This window comes from Schistocerca gregaria, chromosome 4 (assembly GCF_023897955.1).
Source record: "Schistocerca gregaria isolate iqSchGreg1 chromosome 4, iqSchGreg1.2, whole genome shotgun sequence".
NCBI lineage: Eukaryota > Metazoa > Arthropoda > Insecta > Orthoptera > Acrididae > Schistocerca > Schistocerca gregaria.
The window spans coordinates 275,630,440-275,649,622 of NC_064923.1; the positions used below are offsets into that span (position 1 = coordinate 275,630,440).

The following is a 19,183-nucleotide window of genomic DNA, read 5'->3' on the forward strand; positions in this document are numbered from 1 at the left end:
CATTTTTATCTGTCCACTTAATCTAACAAGTGTCTCCAACACCATATCTCAAAATGCTTGAAGATATTTCGTTTCATTTTTGCCTATTGTTCATGTCTCTCAGCCGTACAGTGCTGCGCTCCAAATACAGACTTTAATCACCCTTGTCCTCACTTCGATAAATAAGCTATTTGAACAAACCACTTTTCTTTCATTCATGAATATTGCATTTGCTTATCTAATTCTTTCTTTAATACCTTCCTTGCTTCTTCCATTTTCAATTATCTTACTTGAAAATGCAAGGCCGCCAAAAATTCGTTCTATAACGATCAGTCAATCCGGCAGTATGAAGGATAGACAAGGACAGACTTTCCATCTGTATCTCTTTACTCGAATGACTCCTTATCGTGCTAATTATACTCAAATTATATAGCGGAATAAATTAAATCCATCGATGTATATGCAATGACATGAGATTAGGGCTAACCATTGAGATATGCTGAAGATGCAGCGTAATGATTATCTTGGGACAATTTTGTGCACATTTAATTTAAGCACACCAGACAAAATGATTTTTACTCCACACGAGACGTCACGCTCAATTTGGCAAGTACGAGTATCTACAAATTTCTTCAACGATATCCAGATGACGTCGCTGACTGATGATAGATATCGTAGAGCCGGTAATTGCAAATATGTCGATAGCTGTATTTTATTTAGTGTCACGAATAGTCCAAGAAATTTTCTATGAGGTTACGATCGGGTGATTTCTACATCTAAATTTTCATCCATACCCTACAAACCACCGCTATGTTCACAGCAGAGGGTATGTCCCACTGTACCAGTTATTAGGGTTTCTTCCCGTTTCATTCACGTACGGAGCGCGGAAAGAATGAATGCCTTTAAGCGTGCTGTAATTATTCTGATCTTATGATCCCAATGGGATGGTTTGTTTCTGGAATCGTCATTTAAAACTGGTTCTTGAAACTTTGTTAGTAGACTTTCTCGTGATAGACGCCTATTTACCGGGGGCAGATACCATGGCGTGCCTGATTGTTAGACCAGAACATTTGAGTGCAGCCCTGTCAGTACGGCTGCCGACATTCTGGCCACATCATGAAAATGTAAGAAAGGACAACACTTGACCATCCCGGCTTATATTCACAGTTAGCTGAAGGAGTGGGTTTAAGTCCTAGTTCAATAACATCCTCCGAACAGACCCATCTCCAACCTCAATTACACACCCCACGCACCGCGGACTGAATGTCTCATCGACCGTCGGCACACACTGTGCTTCGCATCGTTTGGTTGGTTGGTTGATTTATTTATCTTGGGGGGGAGTGGGAGACCAAACTGCGAGGTCATCGGTCTCATCGGATTAGGGAAGGATGAGGAAGGAAGTCGGCCGTGCCCTTTCAGAGGAACCATCCCGACATTTGCCTGAAGCGATTTAGGGAAATCACGCGGGATTGAACCGTCGTCCTCAGGAATGCGAGTCCAGTGTGTTAACCACTGCGCCCGCATCGTTTGGAATGAGGCAAAAAGCACATTACACGCCTCCTGACACGGCCTGTTCATTTCCTGTGGTTTTTGGCAAAGTGCTGTTGCATGTACAGCTGCGAGGCAATTCCTGTTAGTGCATGGGCACATCCAAACACTATAGCTCCTCTCTGCCATTGTGCTACTTTTCCACTTCGACCTATCTCCCTGCACTGATTCCGTACAATCGGCTGGCATAGATACTCCGCTTCACCGCCACAACTTACCTCAAATGTGGACACATACACGATTAGCTGGTAGCAATTTTGCACAACGCACAACGCTCCGATACTACCAGTGTGCTCTTTTCTGATGGGGGTGGGGGTTAGCCAGTGAGCTCACATCCGTTGTGGCAGTGTAAGCCGCGGTAATCCACAGACTCCGTTCCCTCAACAGTGATAGTGTGATAGTCAACATACTTTATGGCCGCTGGTAGTTCTGCTTGAAAATCAATGGTGGAAACGTTGGCGACGATCAGAGCTTTCGTCAGGCCTGGAGATGTGCTCTTCTATGTAAGTAAACGGCTAAAACTGTCAACCCGTCCCATTTGCAGATTGCCTACCTACTACAGGGACATCAAATTATTTTCAAAATGAGATTTTCACTCTGCAGCGAAGTGTGCGCTGATATGAAACTTCCTGTCAGATTAAAACTGTGTGCCGGACCGACACTCGAACTCGGGACCTTTGCCTTCCGCGGGCAAGTGCTCTACCGACAGCTACCGAAGCACGACTCACGCCCCGTCCTCACAGCTTTACTTCTGCCAGTACCTCGTCTCCTACCTTCCAAACTTTACAGAAGCTCTCCAGCGGACCTGTAGAACTAGCAGTCCTGAAAGAAAGGAGCACTTGCCCGCGAAAGGCAGAGGTCCCTAGTTCGAGTCTCGGTCCGGCACACAGTTTTAATTTGCCAGTAAGTTTCATTAAATTATTTTATTTCATGTAATTAATGATCGAATTTGAAAATGTAAAATGCTTTCATCTACTCAGTAAATGGTATAATCTTACGTTAAAGGCTTACAATAATAAATATTAAACTTAGAATCCGTTTACTTTATCTTGAGACAGAGCAACTCTCAGAGCGCAATTACTCAGACTTTACTCATTCAGTATTTGGGAATGAGAGCAACTAGTGACATCAAGCGTACTTATAATTTCAAACATTTTCGTAACTTTTTCTCGCTGACGATATACACAAAGAAATGAAGCTGACAAAAGTTTATTACTTGCATTTCTCCTGTTCATGCTGTAATTCACCATGAGACATTACGTTTTAATTTATTAGCTCTTTACTGCTAACTCCAATCGCAGACAGTATCCATTTATAACACTGCATGTATCTGCAAAATTCTATTCCTTAAAGAATCGGGGGTGGGGGAGTATTATTGGTTCAGCGTAATGGATAATGCGCCTGCTAGTCTTAAGTAGGAAACCCAGGTTACGATGCCGGTGTGCACACACTTTGAATTGTCATGAGCTTTTCACTGAATTTTCTTAATTCAGTCCTGCACCTTTTTAAGGGAGCTAGGTTGTTTATGCATCTTTTTTCCTCAATATACGACGAATCGAAAACTGCGCTCTAATTATGCAGATTGATGAGCATGTTATTTTACGTTTCAGAATTTACTGAAGCAAGCGAAAGCTGAAAACGGACTCAGTTCGCCTGCAACAGGTGCAGTTCATTCATCTTGAGAAGCAGGTATCAAACCCACTATGTCTCCTCAAACCAGAATGCTAAGTAACGGTCGGAAAATGTGCTGCCATAAGGCATCCAAGTTGTGACGACCTCCATAGTACAACAGGTGCCCGATAGATACCGTGCCGTTACGTAGCTCATTTCAATAAGGTACAGTTGTCTATGTGGTGTGTGTATGTGCCGTGCTGTACGCCACTTGCCTTCGGGAACTTCCTGGGGCGCGATGAGCGATCCACTGTTTACGTGCTGCATTAAGTCATCGCTTCTCTGTGACTAACTCTTCCGACGTTAACGTTAGCTCGAGAACTACGCCGTCACGAAAGGGCTCGCTAATGGACGTTAAAACTTTCCCGGCGCAGGCAATTAGCTGGCCATATCACTCGGTGACAAACGTTACGAACTAAATAATGGTACACGTTTCTGTGTTTTGGTTCCATGTCGCGCTCGGCAGCACGTTGAATAATTCAGCGATTTTTATAGCGTCGTTTCATGGACCACAGAAAACATTTTATCCGACAAGTTTATCTCCCTTCTTTCCAATACACATTTGGTCTGCGTAATTGCAAACTGCTTTGTTGCTTGACGCAGGCAAGCTGGGAATGTTCACGAGTCCAACGTTGTACGGATTAAATGCGGTTATTTATAGACGAAATTCCGCGAACAACAAACAGTGCTTAGTTATGCATTTGAAACGGCAGTATGAAATAATGCCACGTCGGTACAACACATTAAAAAAAAAGAGCACATTTGTATGTAAAGCCATCACCAATTATTCACTGCGCTAAAACCTACGATAAATGTATCAAGCATTGTTTCTTTTTCTAACTCAGTCTAAACGCTTAACTTACTACAGATGTTTATAATGTACCTTCTGGCACCAGCCGCGATTTTCTTTATTATTTTCCACGAGGAGTTTCGGGAAATGACTCCCATTTTCATGAGTATTTTACATGTACTATGCCATTTATTCGTGATGTTTTCGATGTGTGAGATGCTGAATTATTGTTCTGTCCTAACTATAATACGTAAAAAAAAGGCGCAATTTTGAATTAATAATTTATCTCTATGTAGTGTTAATGGTGAATTTAGAAAATTAAGATAAATAACCTTTATACGATAGAACCCTGTATCATACCCTGTCGTCGACCTGTAGCGTTATCCCTATTGAATGTCTATAAACCAAGTAGATTTCAGTCTATAGAAGAGCTAAATTGCTTAAACAGTTAAACTGTTTAACTGTTATTGCGGTTTTTCCCCCACACAAAGAGTTATCTTTACCGACTGGCAGTTTGGACCATCTCAGCCACATTCAGACATAACATCTATGCCTCACAAATTTTAGGCCTATTGGGAGGATCTTTAGTGTACGTGTTACGGAAATGACGCTGAACTGTTGTCGCCGACTGATTCTTCAAACAAAAAAACACAGCTAGCACGCACGGGTGCAGCGAAGGCAGCCATCTTTATCGCAACTGCCGCTAGCGCTCCTTACGGTGCAATTCGCCTCTAGGGAACTATGCGAGACAAAACTTTATGTATTTCCCTACAAATTGACACTACAATATCTTGTGTAGGTGCTACGAATTAATTTATAAGAATTTTCAAAGTTGCAAAGTGAGCCTGTTTTTACTGTACTACCACCTCGTTATCTTACTTTCAATTACTGGTGTCACAGATTTGCCGCCTTGCCTGCCCGTGAGTGACAGCAGCGGCTCTTTTCGATATAAGCCCTGGCGTATTGTCGTTGCTGACTGCTATTTATTCCCGGTTGTCGTGTGTCCGGAGTTACTTCGGATCTGCTAGTGAATTGGGAGGCGCTAGCAGTGCAGTTCGGACCTGGCAGTGTTTGACTTAGGACGCGGCAGATGTTCAGCCGGCGCGCGGCTGCAGTGTGGTCCGGGACAGCCATGACTCGCCCGACGGTTGCAGATACATATCACTTGAGTGCCGACCACCTTAGTTGGTAGTCAGTCTTCTTGTCGGTCGACGTGTATGTTGGCCGGCGATCACTTATGGGTTGCCTGCGTGTCCTGACTCTTTATTCGTCCTTTTTATTGCACAGTCGCTACCGTTAGTATTGTCTAGTCTTTCGTGCAAGTGTTCGTGAAACTGTGTGTAGCTTGTGATGTCGACTGCCCAGTTATTTTAGTGCTGTCTCAGTGCTGATGTGTGAGTCGGTCGGTTGGCGTGGAGCAGCGAGGAAATCTGCGCGGGGCGTAGTTTGGCCCGGCCCACTGTCTGTCTTTATGCAATGAGTGTGTGTGGGATTTGCTATTTAAGTGCACCAGAGGAATTTTCTGCCTTGTGGCCGTTAACGTTCCTGTTACCTGCCCTGGCCGTTGACGTAAATTCAAGGTGTCCTTTCTTTACCGTGTTGTGTCTATCCAGCACGGTGTGTAGTTTGAAAGCTTAATGTATGCTTGGTTGTGGGCGTCCGTGCCTTTTACGTTTTGCATTCGGTTGTGTGCTGGTCGAGTGAGCACAAGTTACCTTGACAGTGGGTCCGTTGACTATCTGTTGGTTGGGTTGTCGTCGGATCGAGAATATTTGGGCCGACTGCCTGTCTCATCTAAGTTAACGTTATTATTTTAAGTGCTGCGCCGTTAGCTGCACTGCCTTTTCTTATTTTCTGTTGTGTGTATTTGTATTGGTCATAGCTAATGATTTTGAATTAAATTGTTTTTAGTGTTTTAAGTCATGGGTCTTCAGCCTAACTACAGATAAGGCCTTCTGCCTTGTGTTTATTTAATTTTATCTTGAGTCTTAAATCAAGAGTCTTCAGCCGCCATAATTTAAGGTTGTTGCTTTTTAAGTGTTAGATTTTTGGGCCTTCAGCCAGATTATAGAACTTACTTAACGTGAGACCTGGCTTCTAAATATTCTCCTTAGTTGGTTTTGGGATTTGATGGGGACTAAACATCGAAGTCATCAGTCCCCTGGTCGAAACAGACATATTTGTAAAAGGCCTATACAGTAAAAGCGGAACCTCTGCACCCATAGGGAGGGAATAACACAAAATAGAGGACACTTAAAAGGAGCAGAGCAAATATTTGACTAGAGTAAAATAAGATTACAGTGGTTGACGGATCAGGTAAAAGGTCAACCACTTAACTAAAAACGAAGAACGTCGAGCTGGAAAGCGTTGATAGAGGTACCAACACAACTTGTTACCATAAAAGACAATATTTTGGTATCCACGTCACAATTTAAAGTCGTGGGAGTGGGTGTAGCCTGAGAAATCATGAGAGAGCGCCCACACCAGAGTGAGTGATAAAACCCAGCTGCACGGATAAAAAGTAAAACTGAATCAGCTATAGAGGCATCGTCACCTAGAATTGACGGAAGTAAAGCTGGTAAATTAAAGGACTGTCGCAAAGGGGCTAAAAGGGGACAGTCCATCAGAAGATGGACCACTGTCAGCCTGCATCACAGCGACACTTGGGCGGGCTCCCACGGCGAAGGAGATAGCTGTGGGTCAACCGCGTATGTCCAATTAGGAGACGACAGAAAACTGAATCCCTACGCGTGCTCCTCAATGATGAGTTCCAAATATTCTCCTTGCCGTCTGAATTTCGAGTTAATGGTTTTTAGCCTTTTTTAAATTAAAGTGGTTGTTCCCTTAAGGAATAAGATAGTGTGACGTATTCAGCCGATAACTAACGATGAGACGGCACGACCGTGGGGTCCGGGATTTTTCCGAAATTTTGTGTGGTGAACCTCACGTGGTTAAAATATTAGGAGGCACTACTCGGAAAATCACGAGAATAATCGATCCAAAGTTTCTCAGGTGCCTTATGAGTATAAAATACTAACTAGTCCATTGCCGAGCCGCCGTCTGGCCTAAATGGGTAGCGGTCGGACCCTTACGCCAGAGGACTATGGTTCGATTCCTCCTCCGCCACTTTTTCCCTTCTGTTGCTTGCAAAATTGAAGCGCATTGTTACAAGAGAATCGTGAAATTAATTCCCGGGAAGACTGTATAGAAATTCATTCTGTAATTGACCATCAGTTATCGTCACCAATATTCCGAGACATGATTCAATACGTCTGGTTTGGCTCAAAATTATCAGAAATTCTAAACATTTACGAAAATTTAAATGGGGCATATTTTTGTACAGATTTATTGCAAACGCCCTGTGATTGTAAAACATCCGCTTTTATATGTTGCTCAAGATGTCGCAAAAATTATTGCTTTGCTTGTTTTTACGATAATTACCACTGCGGTTCTTGATTATTATGTGAATAAAAATTGAATGTTTCCCACTCGAATTTGTTATTCTGATTAAAAACAGAATGATTCTCCTTATATACTTTACAATGAAAAATGGAAAACCCACCGCCATGAATTGGTTGGACAAAAAGAAAATTTTTATTCCATAATGTTACTAATTTGTTAAAGATAATGTAGGTTTGGGAAACTTTCTGAATAATTGGTGGAATTACAAAAGAAAATGAAGTAGAAGAAAAAAGATGACACAGGAGGAATAGAACCAGAGACCTCTGGCGTAAGAGTCCGAGCCCCAAACATCTAGGCCAGACGATGGCTCGGCAATGGATTAACTTTTTCCACTCATAAGGTATCTAAGAAACTTTGGATCGATTTTTCCCGGGATTTCCCGGGTAGTGCGTCCTAATATTTTAACCACGTGAGAAGTTACGTGTTCTCTTTCACCACACAAAATTTCGGACAAATCCCCGACCCCACTCATTGCGTCTCCTTGTAAGTTCAAGAACTTCTATAGTAATGTTAGGTCAAATAAAATTGTATGTGTTCGAGTGTAATTGACTGTGCTCTTTTGGCCTCTTTCCACAATTCCAACAACCTGTCCTGTCCTGCGGGTTTAGCAGGGCGTCTCATGAAGTCTTTTTTAAAAGACCCTGCGTATGCCGTCGTCTCTGACGAGTGAACCAGGTTAACGGCACAACATTCGCATCTGGGCTTCGACAATGTCCCACAATTTTAGGGAATATATCAGAGATAGCGAAAAGCTGAATGTGTGGGGTACGTTGATGAAAGACAAAACAGTTGGATTGCCCTTCTTCATCGAACACACAGCAAAAGGAAATGCACATGCTTGAGCAACTTGCTGTTTTTATTCCGCAGTGAAGTGTTTTAGGGCGTTAGAGGGAGCAGACGCGAGCAGCGCGAACGCTGCCTGGGAGCGGCTGACCTGTCGCGAGGCGTGTCCCGGCGTGAGGAAGCGAGCGAGACGCGCGCCGAAGACTGGTTTGACTCGCGCTGCGCCTCTCGCAGCAGCCGCAGGTACTCCTCGCCAGAGCTGAAGGGCAGCGGCGTCACGCGGTCTCGCTCCCGCTCGCTGCCGAGCTCCACCCACGATTCTGCAACACCGCAGCCACAACACACACTGTGATAGCGCCTCACAGCAGAGCCCAGCTGCTCCGAGTCTGACAACATTGTATTCTGTGGCATCAGCGAGTTGTTGTGACACACACACACACACACACACACACACACACACACACACACACACACACACACACACACACACCATGAAGCTATTATCAAATATCATGCAAAATTGAAGACACATACAGCAAATACCAGGTGCATAACCGAGAGGATGTTTACACCCTCCGGACATTTTAATTTCCACTGCCTATACTTTCACAAATAAATTCTTAAAACTTTGTCAGCATGACCAAGAAGGGTTCAGGGTTCACGCTCATAGCAGTGGAAGTTCAAAAATGTAACAAAATAATATTGTTTTTACATTCATATTTCGCCTTTTGTTCACTTACCATTGGCTGCATTTGTTGCTATAGGTACACTTTTCTTCATAAGTAAGGTAGCTTCTTCGATGAAGCTAGTACGGCATACAAACCATACTTACAGGTCTATGAAACTCTAGAATTTTCCAAATATATTAAAAACGGTGCTAAAAATTGAGATATTGAACCATAAAATTTGATTTTTTTTCTAAATATGAAGTTTAAAATGTAACAGCTCATTCATTTTTTCATTAATTAAATGAATCCTAGGGTTTCATACACCTGTAAGTACGGTTTGTATGCTGTGCAAAATTCATCGAAGAATCTCTTATTAAGAAAGCAACAAACGCAGCCAATAGTAAGTGAAAAAATGATGAAATTTCACACGTAAAAAAATTATTTTGTTATACTTTTGAACTTACATTGCTGTGAGTTTGATCTTGAATCCTTCCTGGTCGCGTTGATGAAGTTTTATAAATTTATTTGTAAAAGTATAGACAGTCGAAATTAAAATGTCGTGTGGTGCCTCTCCTGCTTTAAGTCGGTCCGCTTGACGTCCTACCTCCCATAATAAAAGTAAGTACATTTTTACATATACCAATTTGCAAATTTCAGATAATCAAGTAACATGAAAAGTGCAGTGCCTCGAAAAATGACAATGAATTCCAGAAATTACAAGCTGCATCTGATGCAAGATAGTATACTGTTGCTCGGGGGAGTTCATGCCTGCATGGAATCAGGTTTCGGTCCGAATGGTAACACTGCACACAGGTAAGGGCTCATATTCACTAGCTAACAACTACAAATCCGACACACACAAGCAAAACTGGCAAACTAAAGGAAACTGAAAAAGGAAGACAGAAGGGATAGCACCCTCCACCAAGCGAGAAAAAAGGGGCTGACTTCCTAAACGCAGGCGGAAGCGACTGAAAGCAGCACTGACCATCTTTCAAAGCTAGCATAGCAATAATCTCACTGCTTACTGGACGTCTGATACCGTTGAACACTGCTCTTTTATAATCGCGTGAGCCCTAAATTTCGTAGTCGAAGAGCTTTGACAAAGCTTTTACAAAACCCAGAAGCGTCCACTGTCTTATAAAAAAAGATATTCGATAAAGTTCTTTGACAGTGGAATGTGGGCCCAAATTATGATTGTCAGTTTTGTGAGAGTTTGTTGCTATTATGCTAAACTATTTTGAAACATTTACACCATCATTCTCTCACGTATGACCTGCTATGGGCTACGGCTATACCAACTGTTTCTCCTTACTGCCACATTTCTCTCGTTTCTCTCCGTTTCTTTTCTTTCTTCTTCGGTTTTTCATGGGTACCTTTGGAGTTCCGTAACTTCTTTCTGAATGGTAATCTTTCACAAGCATCTTTGAGAAATTTTAAGATTTCATGTCCCTTTCAACTTCTTTGCACCACGTGTTATCTAATTTTAATTTCGCGGAGTAAGCAAACAGTCTGCATTACTGCTAGAATTCTTCTTTTGGATGTGTCCGTAGACAACTATTCTTTTCCTAACGACGACTGGAATTTTTTCCGTGTGTGTATGACGTCTTTTATATTGTTTGCTCTTAATTGGTCTCAAAACGTTTATTACTATTTTTCTTTGTGCAATCTTCAGTGCTTCAATCATCGCCTTTTGTTCAGAGGCAAACATTCTGCTGCTTCTGGGCGAATTATTGTATAGTAGTGTGCAAGCTTAGGATTCATGGATATTCATGTCTTATGATACTATATATGTCAGTGTGGTATTATACTGTTCGCAACTTACTAGATCTAACTTTAATGGCTTCTTTCTCCGACATGCCTGTTGAATTACTTCTCCTAAACAGCTGAACTTGTCAATTCTTTCAATTTTTCCATATTTGGTTCTCTCAAAAGAGAACTTTCTTTTCCAGCTTGTTCTTTAAGCAATTCTGTTTGTCTAGTGGCTGTCTCCATTGCTGAAGAAAAAGGTAGGTCGTACGCATATCCTGTGCAATCTATTCTTAGGTTCCCTTTTGCAATCTTCTCACTGAGTTGGCTACCTCTTAATGCCAGTCTCCATTCCCTTATAACTTGTCCTAGGACACAAAGACTAGTGGGGAGAGGTTAGCTCCCTGCCTTACACCACTTTTGATCTGAAAATTACTAGATTTCACTTCAGAATTTTTGTTTATAATTTTCATGATTTTCATTTTTATTGTTAGTATTGTTATTTTTATTATTATTAAATTCTTAGTCGTCTGTTGTATGATAGAACTGAGTGTTAACTGCAAGTTATGTTTGTGAGAGCTGGGGAGCGAAGGGGGTGGGTGAGGAGAAGAACAAAGCAATGAACTGCGACGAACCGCCCGCCCCCCCCCCCCCTCCCAGTCATCCACCGCAGCTCCCAAAAATGGACCCTGGATCCGCGCCTCTAAAGTGCACCACAGACATGTTCTGAGGCAGGGATAAAATAACTGCATTGCACCGAAGTACTAAACAGAGGGGCTGGCATGAGAAAGCTTTAACAAAAAAGTAACGTTGCTGGACAAGTGAACATGGGGATGCTGACTGCGACACGACGGGTGGAGGCGGTGACAAACCCTGTCTAGTGACGGAATCCTCTAAACTCCAAACGGGAACTAGAAGACTTTTCGTGTAAACTCAGCGTCGTCACAAAACTTTCCTTGTACTGGAGTAATTAGGCTCTTCAAAAATGGGACATGCGCTCGTTGTGTAATTTGAGGTTGCAAGGCACACATGGGGGCGGGCAAAAGCAAGAAAAAATAATTTGGTGCATCCCGACAATTAAGCCGTGGATATGGAGCATTCAAGACTTCTGCAAACAAAGCGCTGACCGCGATACGCCAGTGTATTACGACGCGATAAGGGCGCGCCTATCTTAATGGCAAGCTGCCACGCCAGCCAATTGCTCCGTCAGCGCCCTCATCACATACAACACACAGTTCTGATGTAACCGGAAGCTTCTAGTATAATAGGTTATACATTCTATGTAGTATTTGTCGTAGTGTTCGCTACAGGCGAAAGCCCTGACGCTTGCAGATATCTTCCAGATTTATTATCCAAAAAAGAAAAAAAGGTATTTTGGATTCCTACTACGCCCGTCAAACAAAAGAAAACTGATTTCAGTGCTTCATTTTATGGAGTAGCTTACATGTAATTATATGCCATAAACCCTAGGCTAGACTGCATTAAAAGTAATTTACAATTTCATAATGCGATAACAAGAACTGCAACAAACAAACTAATTTTCTCCTTTGAGTGTTAGAGACTACAGAGTCGACGACACTGCTCCTATGCAATAAAAGCTTTACATTATGGGAATGCAGGCTTTCTCGTAAATTTCGATGAAGTATTCTCGGGTTATCAGTCGAGTCAAGACGGCCTTCTGCGACAACGTTTTGACAGTTTTCCTACTCTTAATCAGTGCCTGCAGACGACGAGCTGGAAATTTGTCGAAACGTTGCCACAGAACAGCGCCTCGACTATAGATAACCCGAGTATATTTAAATGAGACCATATACATTTATACTCCGCAAGCCACCCAACGGTGCGTGGCGGAGGGCACTTTACGTGCCACTGTCATTACCTCCCCTTCCTGTTCCAGTCGCGTATGGTTCGCGGGAAGAACGACTGCCGGAAAGCCTCCGTGCGCGCTCGAATATCTAATTGTACATTCGTGATCTCCTCGGGAGGTATAAGTAGGGGGAAGCAATGTATTCGATACCTCATCGAGAAATGCACCCTCTCGAAACCTGGACACCAAGCTACACCGCGATGCAGAGTGCCTCTCTTGCAGAGTCTGCCACTTGAGTTTGCTAAACATCTCTTTAACGCTATCACGCTTACCAAATAACCCTATGACGAAACGCGCCGCTCTTCTTTGGATCTTCTCTATCTCCTCCGTCAACCCGATCTCTCCCACACTGATAGGCAATACTGAAGTACAGGTCGAACGAGTGTTTTGTAAGCCACCTCCTTTCTTGATGCATTACATTCTCTAAGGACTCTCCCAATGAATCTCAAACTGGTACCCGCCTTACCAACAATTAATTTTATACGATCATTCCACTTCAAATCGTTCCGCACGCATACTCCCAGATATTTTACAGAAGTAACTGCTGCCAGTGGTTGTCCCGCTATCATATAATCGTACAATAAAGGATCCTCCTTTCTATGTATTCGCAATACATTACATTTGTCTATGTTAAGGGTCAGTTGCCACTCCCTGAACGAAGTGCCCATCCGCTGCAGATCTTCCTGCATTTCGCTGCAATTTCCTAATGCTGCAACTTCTCTGTATACTACGGCATCATCCGCGAAAAGCCGCATCGAACTTCCGACATTATCTACTAGGTCATTATATATATATATATATATATATATATATATATATATATATATATATATATATATATATATATATATACTGTGAAAAGCAATGGTACCATAACACTCCCCTGTGGCACGCCCGAGGTAACTTTAACGTCTGTAGACGTCTCTCCATTGACAACAACATGCTGTGTTCTGTTTGCTAAAAACTCTTCAATCCAGCCACACCTCTGGTCTGATATGCAGTAGGCTCTTACTTTATCAGGCGACAGTATTGAACTTTATCGAACGCCTTCCGGAAGTCAAGAAAAATGGCATCTACCTGGGAGCCTGTATCTAATATTTTCTGGGTCTCATGAACAAATAAAGCGAGTTGGATCTCACACGATCGCTGTTTCCGGAATCCGTGTTGATTCCTACTAAGTAGCTTCTGGGTTTCCAGAAATGATATGAACCGCGAGCAAAACACGTGTTCTAAAATTTTACAACAGATCGATGTCAGAGATATAGGTCTATAGTTCTGCGCATCTGCTCGACTACCCTTCTTGAAGACTGGGACTACCTGTGCTCTTTTTCCAATCATTTGGAACCTTCCGTTCCTCTAGAGACTTGCGGTACACGGCTGTTAGAAGGTACACAAACTCAACAAAACATGGCAAAGCCCTTCGGTCGTCACTGGTACATTTTTATGGAGCAAGGTAACATGGATACGAAGGCTCACAGTGGTCAGGGAAGAACAAGTGAAGGCATAGGAAAGAGGGGATGTTTACCCGAACACTTTTATACCGCAGAAGTTGCTTCCTGGTTGTAGTCCATACTAGCGACCCGCTCCGGCTTCACGCGGGCAGCATTTGGTACCTACGGCCGAATAAATTGTCTGGCGTAGCGGTACATTACTTCTTGAGATTACTCGTCACATACAGATAGTAAAACGATGCGAGGTACTTTAATTTGTAGCACATTCAGATCTATTCCTCGCGCATCGTGTCTGGAAGCCTATATCAGTCGTCTGTATTTAAATTACTTTCGTTCCCAGATATTTTAACATTAAAGTTCCTCCTCCAAATGTTACGATCGTTGGCTAGCACGCGTGAGTTGCTGAAATCTACGTCCTGGCCGTAGTTCTCTATATGTTCTGATGTGTCCTTCCAGTTTCGCGTTATACACTTTTCAACTGTTACGCGTCAGTTCATAGTCTCCCGCAATGCGTAGGTGATTGGACGCGCCCGTTTTTCGTGTACTGACAAAAAATATCTTTAAATCTGAAAGGGAACATGATGCGGCTTAACATACTACAAGATTTCGACTTCAATGTTCAGAATCATTCCATCGAACTTACACAAATGTAGCGAGAAAGTGAAGATGTATAATAGCCCACTGAAGATGCCGGGGATCAAAAAGTCAGTATTTATACTGAAATAACGCCTGTCGAATAAATCGACTTTGTTACACCAGGTCGATGGCCGGGTCCTTACAAGCAGTCACCCAGAAGAAGGACTGCACGAAACATGCGCCGCGCCCACAGATGCAGGCCCGTGAGTGCAGAACTGCGCTATGGGGTACAATGAGTTGGGCTTCCATGGGATCTGTGGTGGCAATCATCATGACAGCAGTGTGAACTACGTGAACACTACTGCGGACCACATCCATCATTTCATGCTTGTAGTGCCCCACTACGACGATGACGTTTTCTAGCAGGACAACTGTCCGTGATGCAAGGTCAGAAGGGTAGTAAATTAATTTGAGGGGCATTATAGTGAGCTCACGATGTCTTGGCCCGCAAATGTGCCAGATCTGTACCCACTGGAACACACATCGGGCGCCGGAATTGCTTCACCTGTGCGTAGGATTCTGGTGCTACACACTTCTGGAACCCTGTCAAGGGCTTTTAGAATCCATGCCAAACATGATCTCCGTTATACTGTGTTTGAAAAGTGGAACAATACGCTATCAAACACGTGGTTAAGGCCTTTTCGGCTTATCAGTCTGTGTATTACACAAGCTACAGAAGGTGCAGAGTCATACTGAAGCACATTTGAGTTAAGATGAACCGCAGTTCATTCAGCTACACCAGTTCTAAGACAAGTAACGTTAAAGTCAAGTTTCAAGATAGCTCTGGGAATATCTAATATTACTGAAGTTTTAAAAAAATTTCCTTGAAACGAGTCTCCCTGTGTTGCCTCAGTTCCTACAACGCAGCAGCAGGAGTCTAAAGAGTACCACCGCTTGCTGCTGCTCTTGTACGTATACCCGACCATTTTCATTAGTGTCTCCTTCACATCTAGACGTGTGTGGGAGGTCCGACGTACCCTACTCAAAGGGACCGCACGTCAAAGGCAGAAAAAATTAAGGAGCGTCTTTCGAGTGTAATTAGCTTCTTTTGACACACACACACACACACACACACACACACACACACACACACACACACACGTTCTCAACGGCAGGTTCGCTCCTTAGAAGGCGCCCCCTACCTCGCAAGCCTTAATTCCTTAGTTAACGCCACCTTTCATCATAGCTTATCAAAGCTAGCGGAGCACAAAGCTTTGAGACCATAGGGCAGTTCTTGGTCCTAGGAGTGTCACTCATCTTAAGAGGCTAACACACTGTTTTTGCACTTTTATACACTAAGTAAGCAGAGACGAGCTATAATAGAACTGAAAATCCTAGAAATGATCCTCAGAAATCTATACATTTAAACGGATATAAGTTACCTCTAGAATAATTTCCGTAACGTTTCAGCCACTATTGGTAAATCGCTAACGGTTATCCAGCTTTATGTACTCTGGCTAAAGATTTTTCTTCTTACTAGGTCACATTAGCTTCCTCTACCTCTGCTTCCAAGCCGACTTGTTAAATTTACGCTCATCACGGCGTCCACGTCCTGTTCCTCTCCTGACGAATTAGGACTGTATCTAGCAGAATCTTACCACGGTAATAAGTTCGTAATGAAAACCATCGTTCACTCATCGAAAAAAGTTGAGACAGACGTGGAAGTAAGTGGCTTGCGAAAGTAACTATTCTCCCGTTCACCTGCGACTAACTACGCATATAACCGAGGTCCACACCGATTCTGTGTATTCTTGTGACGCAGCGGTCTCAGTTTTTCATTAGCGGCAATGACGACTAAGCAACAATTGTTTCAATTACCAATCGTAGGGTGGTTGGTTCTTGAGACAATTATTGATTCCTTCCCATACGCCCCTTATCCCTCCCTTTTAACTCCTGCATCCTGCATCTATGATCAGTCTCTGACAGACATGTAGACCGATGATACCTTTTTACTACAGTTTTTGTGAACGATTTTCCTCATGTGTGCTAACAATATATATATATATCCTGTCCTTTAACACATTTTATCTCCTTAACTCGTTTGAAGACTTCATTCTTAATCTGATTAGTCCACCTGACCAACTATCTCCTGCAACACCGCATTTCAAGGATTTACATTCGTTTCTTTCCTGTCTTCCCCAGATTTGCATGCACGTATGTAGAACTATGCTTCAATCATTTTTTCATAATATGCACAACACGCAGTTTTCTAATGTCCTTTATTATGACTACCGGTTTGGGTGACTAATCATCACAGCAGAAAAGTCATACACTGCTTTATTAATATGTGACAAGACGCAAAATAATTGTGATGTTTATCAACCGCAACCGATAGTGACAGTAAAGGAAACAGATGCATGTTATGCATTTCATACAGTACTTTTCAGCTCTTGGCAGTAGCCTTCAAACGACTATATCATGATTTTTTCCTAAGTTGAAGGTTTATATTTTTTAATATTAGCAATTGTTATATTGAAATGAAATACTGGTATGGGATTATTGACTTGGGCAAGTCTGTCCGCGCGTCGATGAAGATAATATGAAATGATTAGGACAACACGAACACCTAATCCCCGAGTGAAGAAAATGTCCGGCATTGTCAAGAACCGAACCCAGGACCCCGCGATCTGTGGCAGCGACGCTAACACTAGACCACGACCTGCGTACACTGGTTAATTGACAGAAAGGCTTCATCTCGTGCAACCTCTGCTACTGTATCTTCCTTTTACGTTTCCCATCTTTATTCTGTTTCTTGGATAAAATTCTGCCATCTGTTCAAGGGTATCCTGCCAAATTTAACACTGACTATTACACAAGGAACTGTACAACGATTGCGTGCTGCTTCTTGCCGCCCCTGCCCCCACCTACTCCCGCCTCTCTCATCATGTCAGACGTCCAACTGACGACGAAGCGTAAATGTCAAAATTTCCCAAAGGCTATTTGCAACTGTATGATGCATCAACAGAAGTATCGAAGACGTTAAGGGCTAACAAGCTGTGCTGACGGTCTTCAACTTTGTACTACCCCATGCTATCAGTAACCGACTACGGGTAGATACGGAACGTTGTCGCTTTAGTTGCGGCAGGTAATTTGGTAAGGGGAGGGGGGGGGGGGGGGCAGGCAAGAGGCGCTCGTGTTGCACCCGGGATGACGCGCGCCATGTTCCACCTCAGCAGCGGAACACCTGCGCAGCTGACAGGTGGTGTTGGGCTGACGTCAATCGGCTTAGTTGGAGCAGGAGGTGGCGGCGGAAACACGCCGGCGTGGGTTGCTGCGAAGTGTGCCAGGCGAGACTGAGCGCCCACGGATGTCGCCAAACAAGCAGCCTCCGGGGCTCTCTAGCTGGTACAAAGCGTGTGTATCACCAATCAGTCTACATTGCGGCATCAGCTGTCAATGAAACACCGAAACTGCACTCGAGACCAAAGCTGTCGTCGTGGATTTCTGTCCCGCGTCTTGTTTGATGCAGTTCTCCAAGCGAGTCTCTCTCTGCAAGCCTTTCATCTTTGCGTAACTACTGCGACCTACGTTCATTAGAACCCGTTTGCTGTGCTCTAGCCTTTGTCTCTACAATTTTACATCCCAAACTTCCATTACCGAATTGACGGATCCTCGATGCCCCAAAATGTGTCTTATTAATCGATATTTGCTTTTTGTTAAGTTGTGCCCCAATTTTTTCTTCAATTTGATTGGTAGCTCTCCAAATGCTCTTATTTACCCATCGAATCTTCAGCATTCTTCTGTAAAATCATACCTCGAAAGCTTCTGTCGTCTCATTTACGCTGTTTATTGTCCACGTTCCACGTCTGTACATGGCTACACTCCATGAAAATTCCCTCACAGAAGAGTTCCTAACACTTCTATTACATGTCGACAGATTCCTCCTTTATCAGAACAGCTTTTCTTGCTATCCCCATTTTGTATTTTATATCTCCTCTACTTCGGCTATTGTCAGCTGTTTTGCTAGTTTTTGAGAATTTTTATCTTTGAGGAAAAGCTGCAGTTTACGTTCATGGGCGCCACAACACCTGCTCCTTTCACCGCCACCTCCTGCCACCATACTGCGAATGGTCTGAAAGAAACCGGTTACCATTAGAAATAAAGACTGCTTTTAATCTTAAGTTATTTTGCTGCCCGAATAGCAAAAGTATTCTAGTACTTTTAGCGTCAACTCATCATCGCCTGTTTTACTGCTGTTACTATTGCTTTACATTTTTGTAGTTCATTTTCTAACTTCATTTCAAGACTAATCATCCCGTTCTGTTGCTCTTCGAAGTCCTCTGCTGTCTGTGGCAGAATTACAATGCCTTCAGTAAACCTGAAAGTTTACTACTTCTCCCTGAATTCCCTTTCCAAATATCTCTGATTTCCTTCACGGCTCGCTCAGTGTACAGCCTGAGTAACACTGGGGATAGGCCACAATCTCCTCTCACTCCCTAATGATTCCCTTTTATGTCTTTGGACCCTCACAACTGCACCTGTGTTTCAATATAGGATATATATAACCATTGGCTCCCTGTATTTTATGCCTGGTAGCTCCAGCATTTCGGAGTGTCAAGAGTAACTTGGGATGTGTTGTTCT

At 43.1% G+C, this 19,183-nt stretch overlaps 1 protein-coding gene across 2 annotated transcripts in view; it reads right to left on the reverse strand.

The window, feature by feature from the left end:
* Window positions 1–19,183, reverse strand: part of LOC126266944 (BCL2/adenovirus E1B 19 kDa protein-interacting protein 3) — a 271,746-nt gene that overhangs the window by 163,787 nt on the left and 88,776 nt on the right. For both annotated transcript variants that reach the window (XM_049971647.1, XM_049971646.1), the window contains one exon: window positions 8,385–8,553. In XM_049971647.1, coding sequence (XP_049827604.1) covers window positions 8,385–8,553 — 169 coding nt within the window. The remainder of the gene's footprint in view (window positions 1–8,384; window positions 8,554–19,183) is intronic.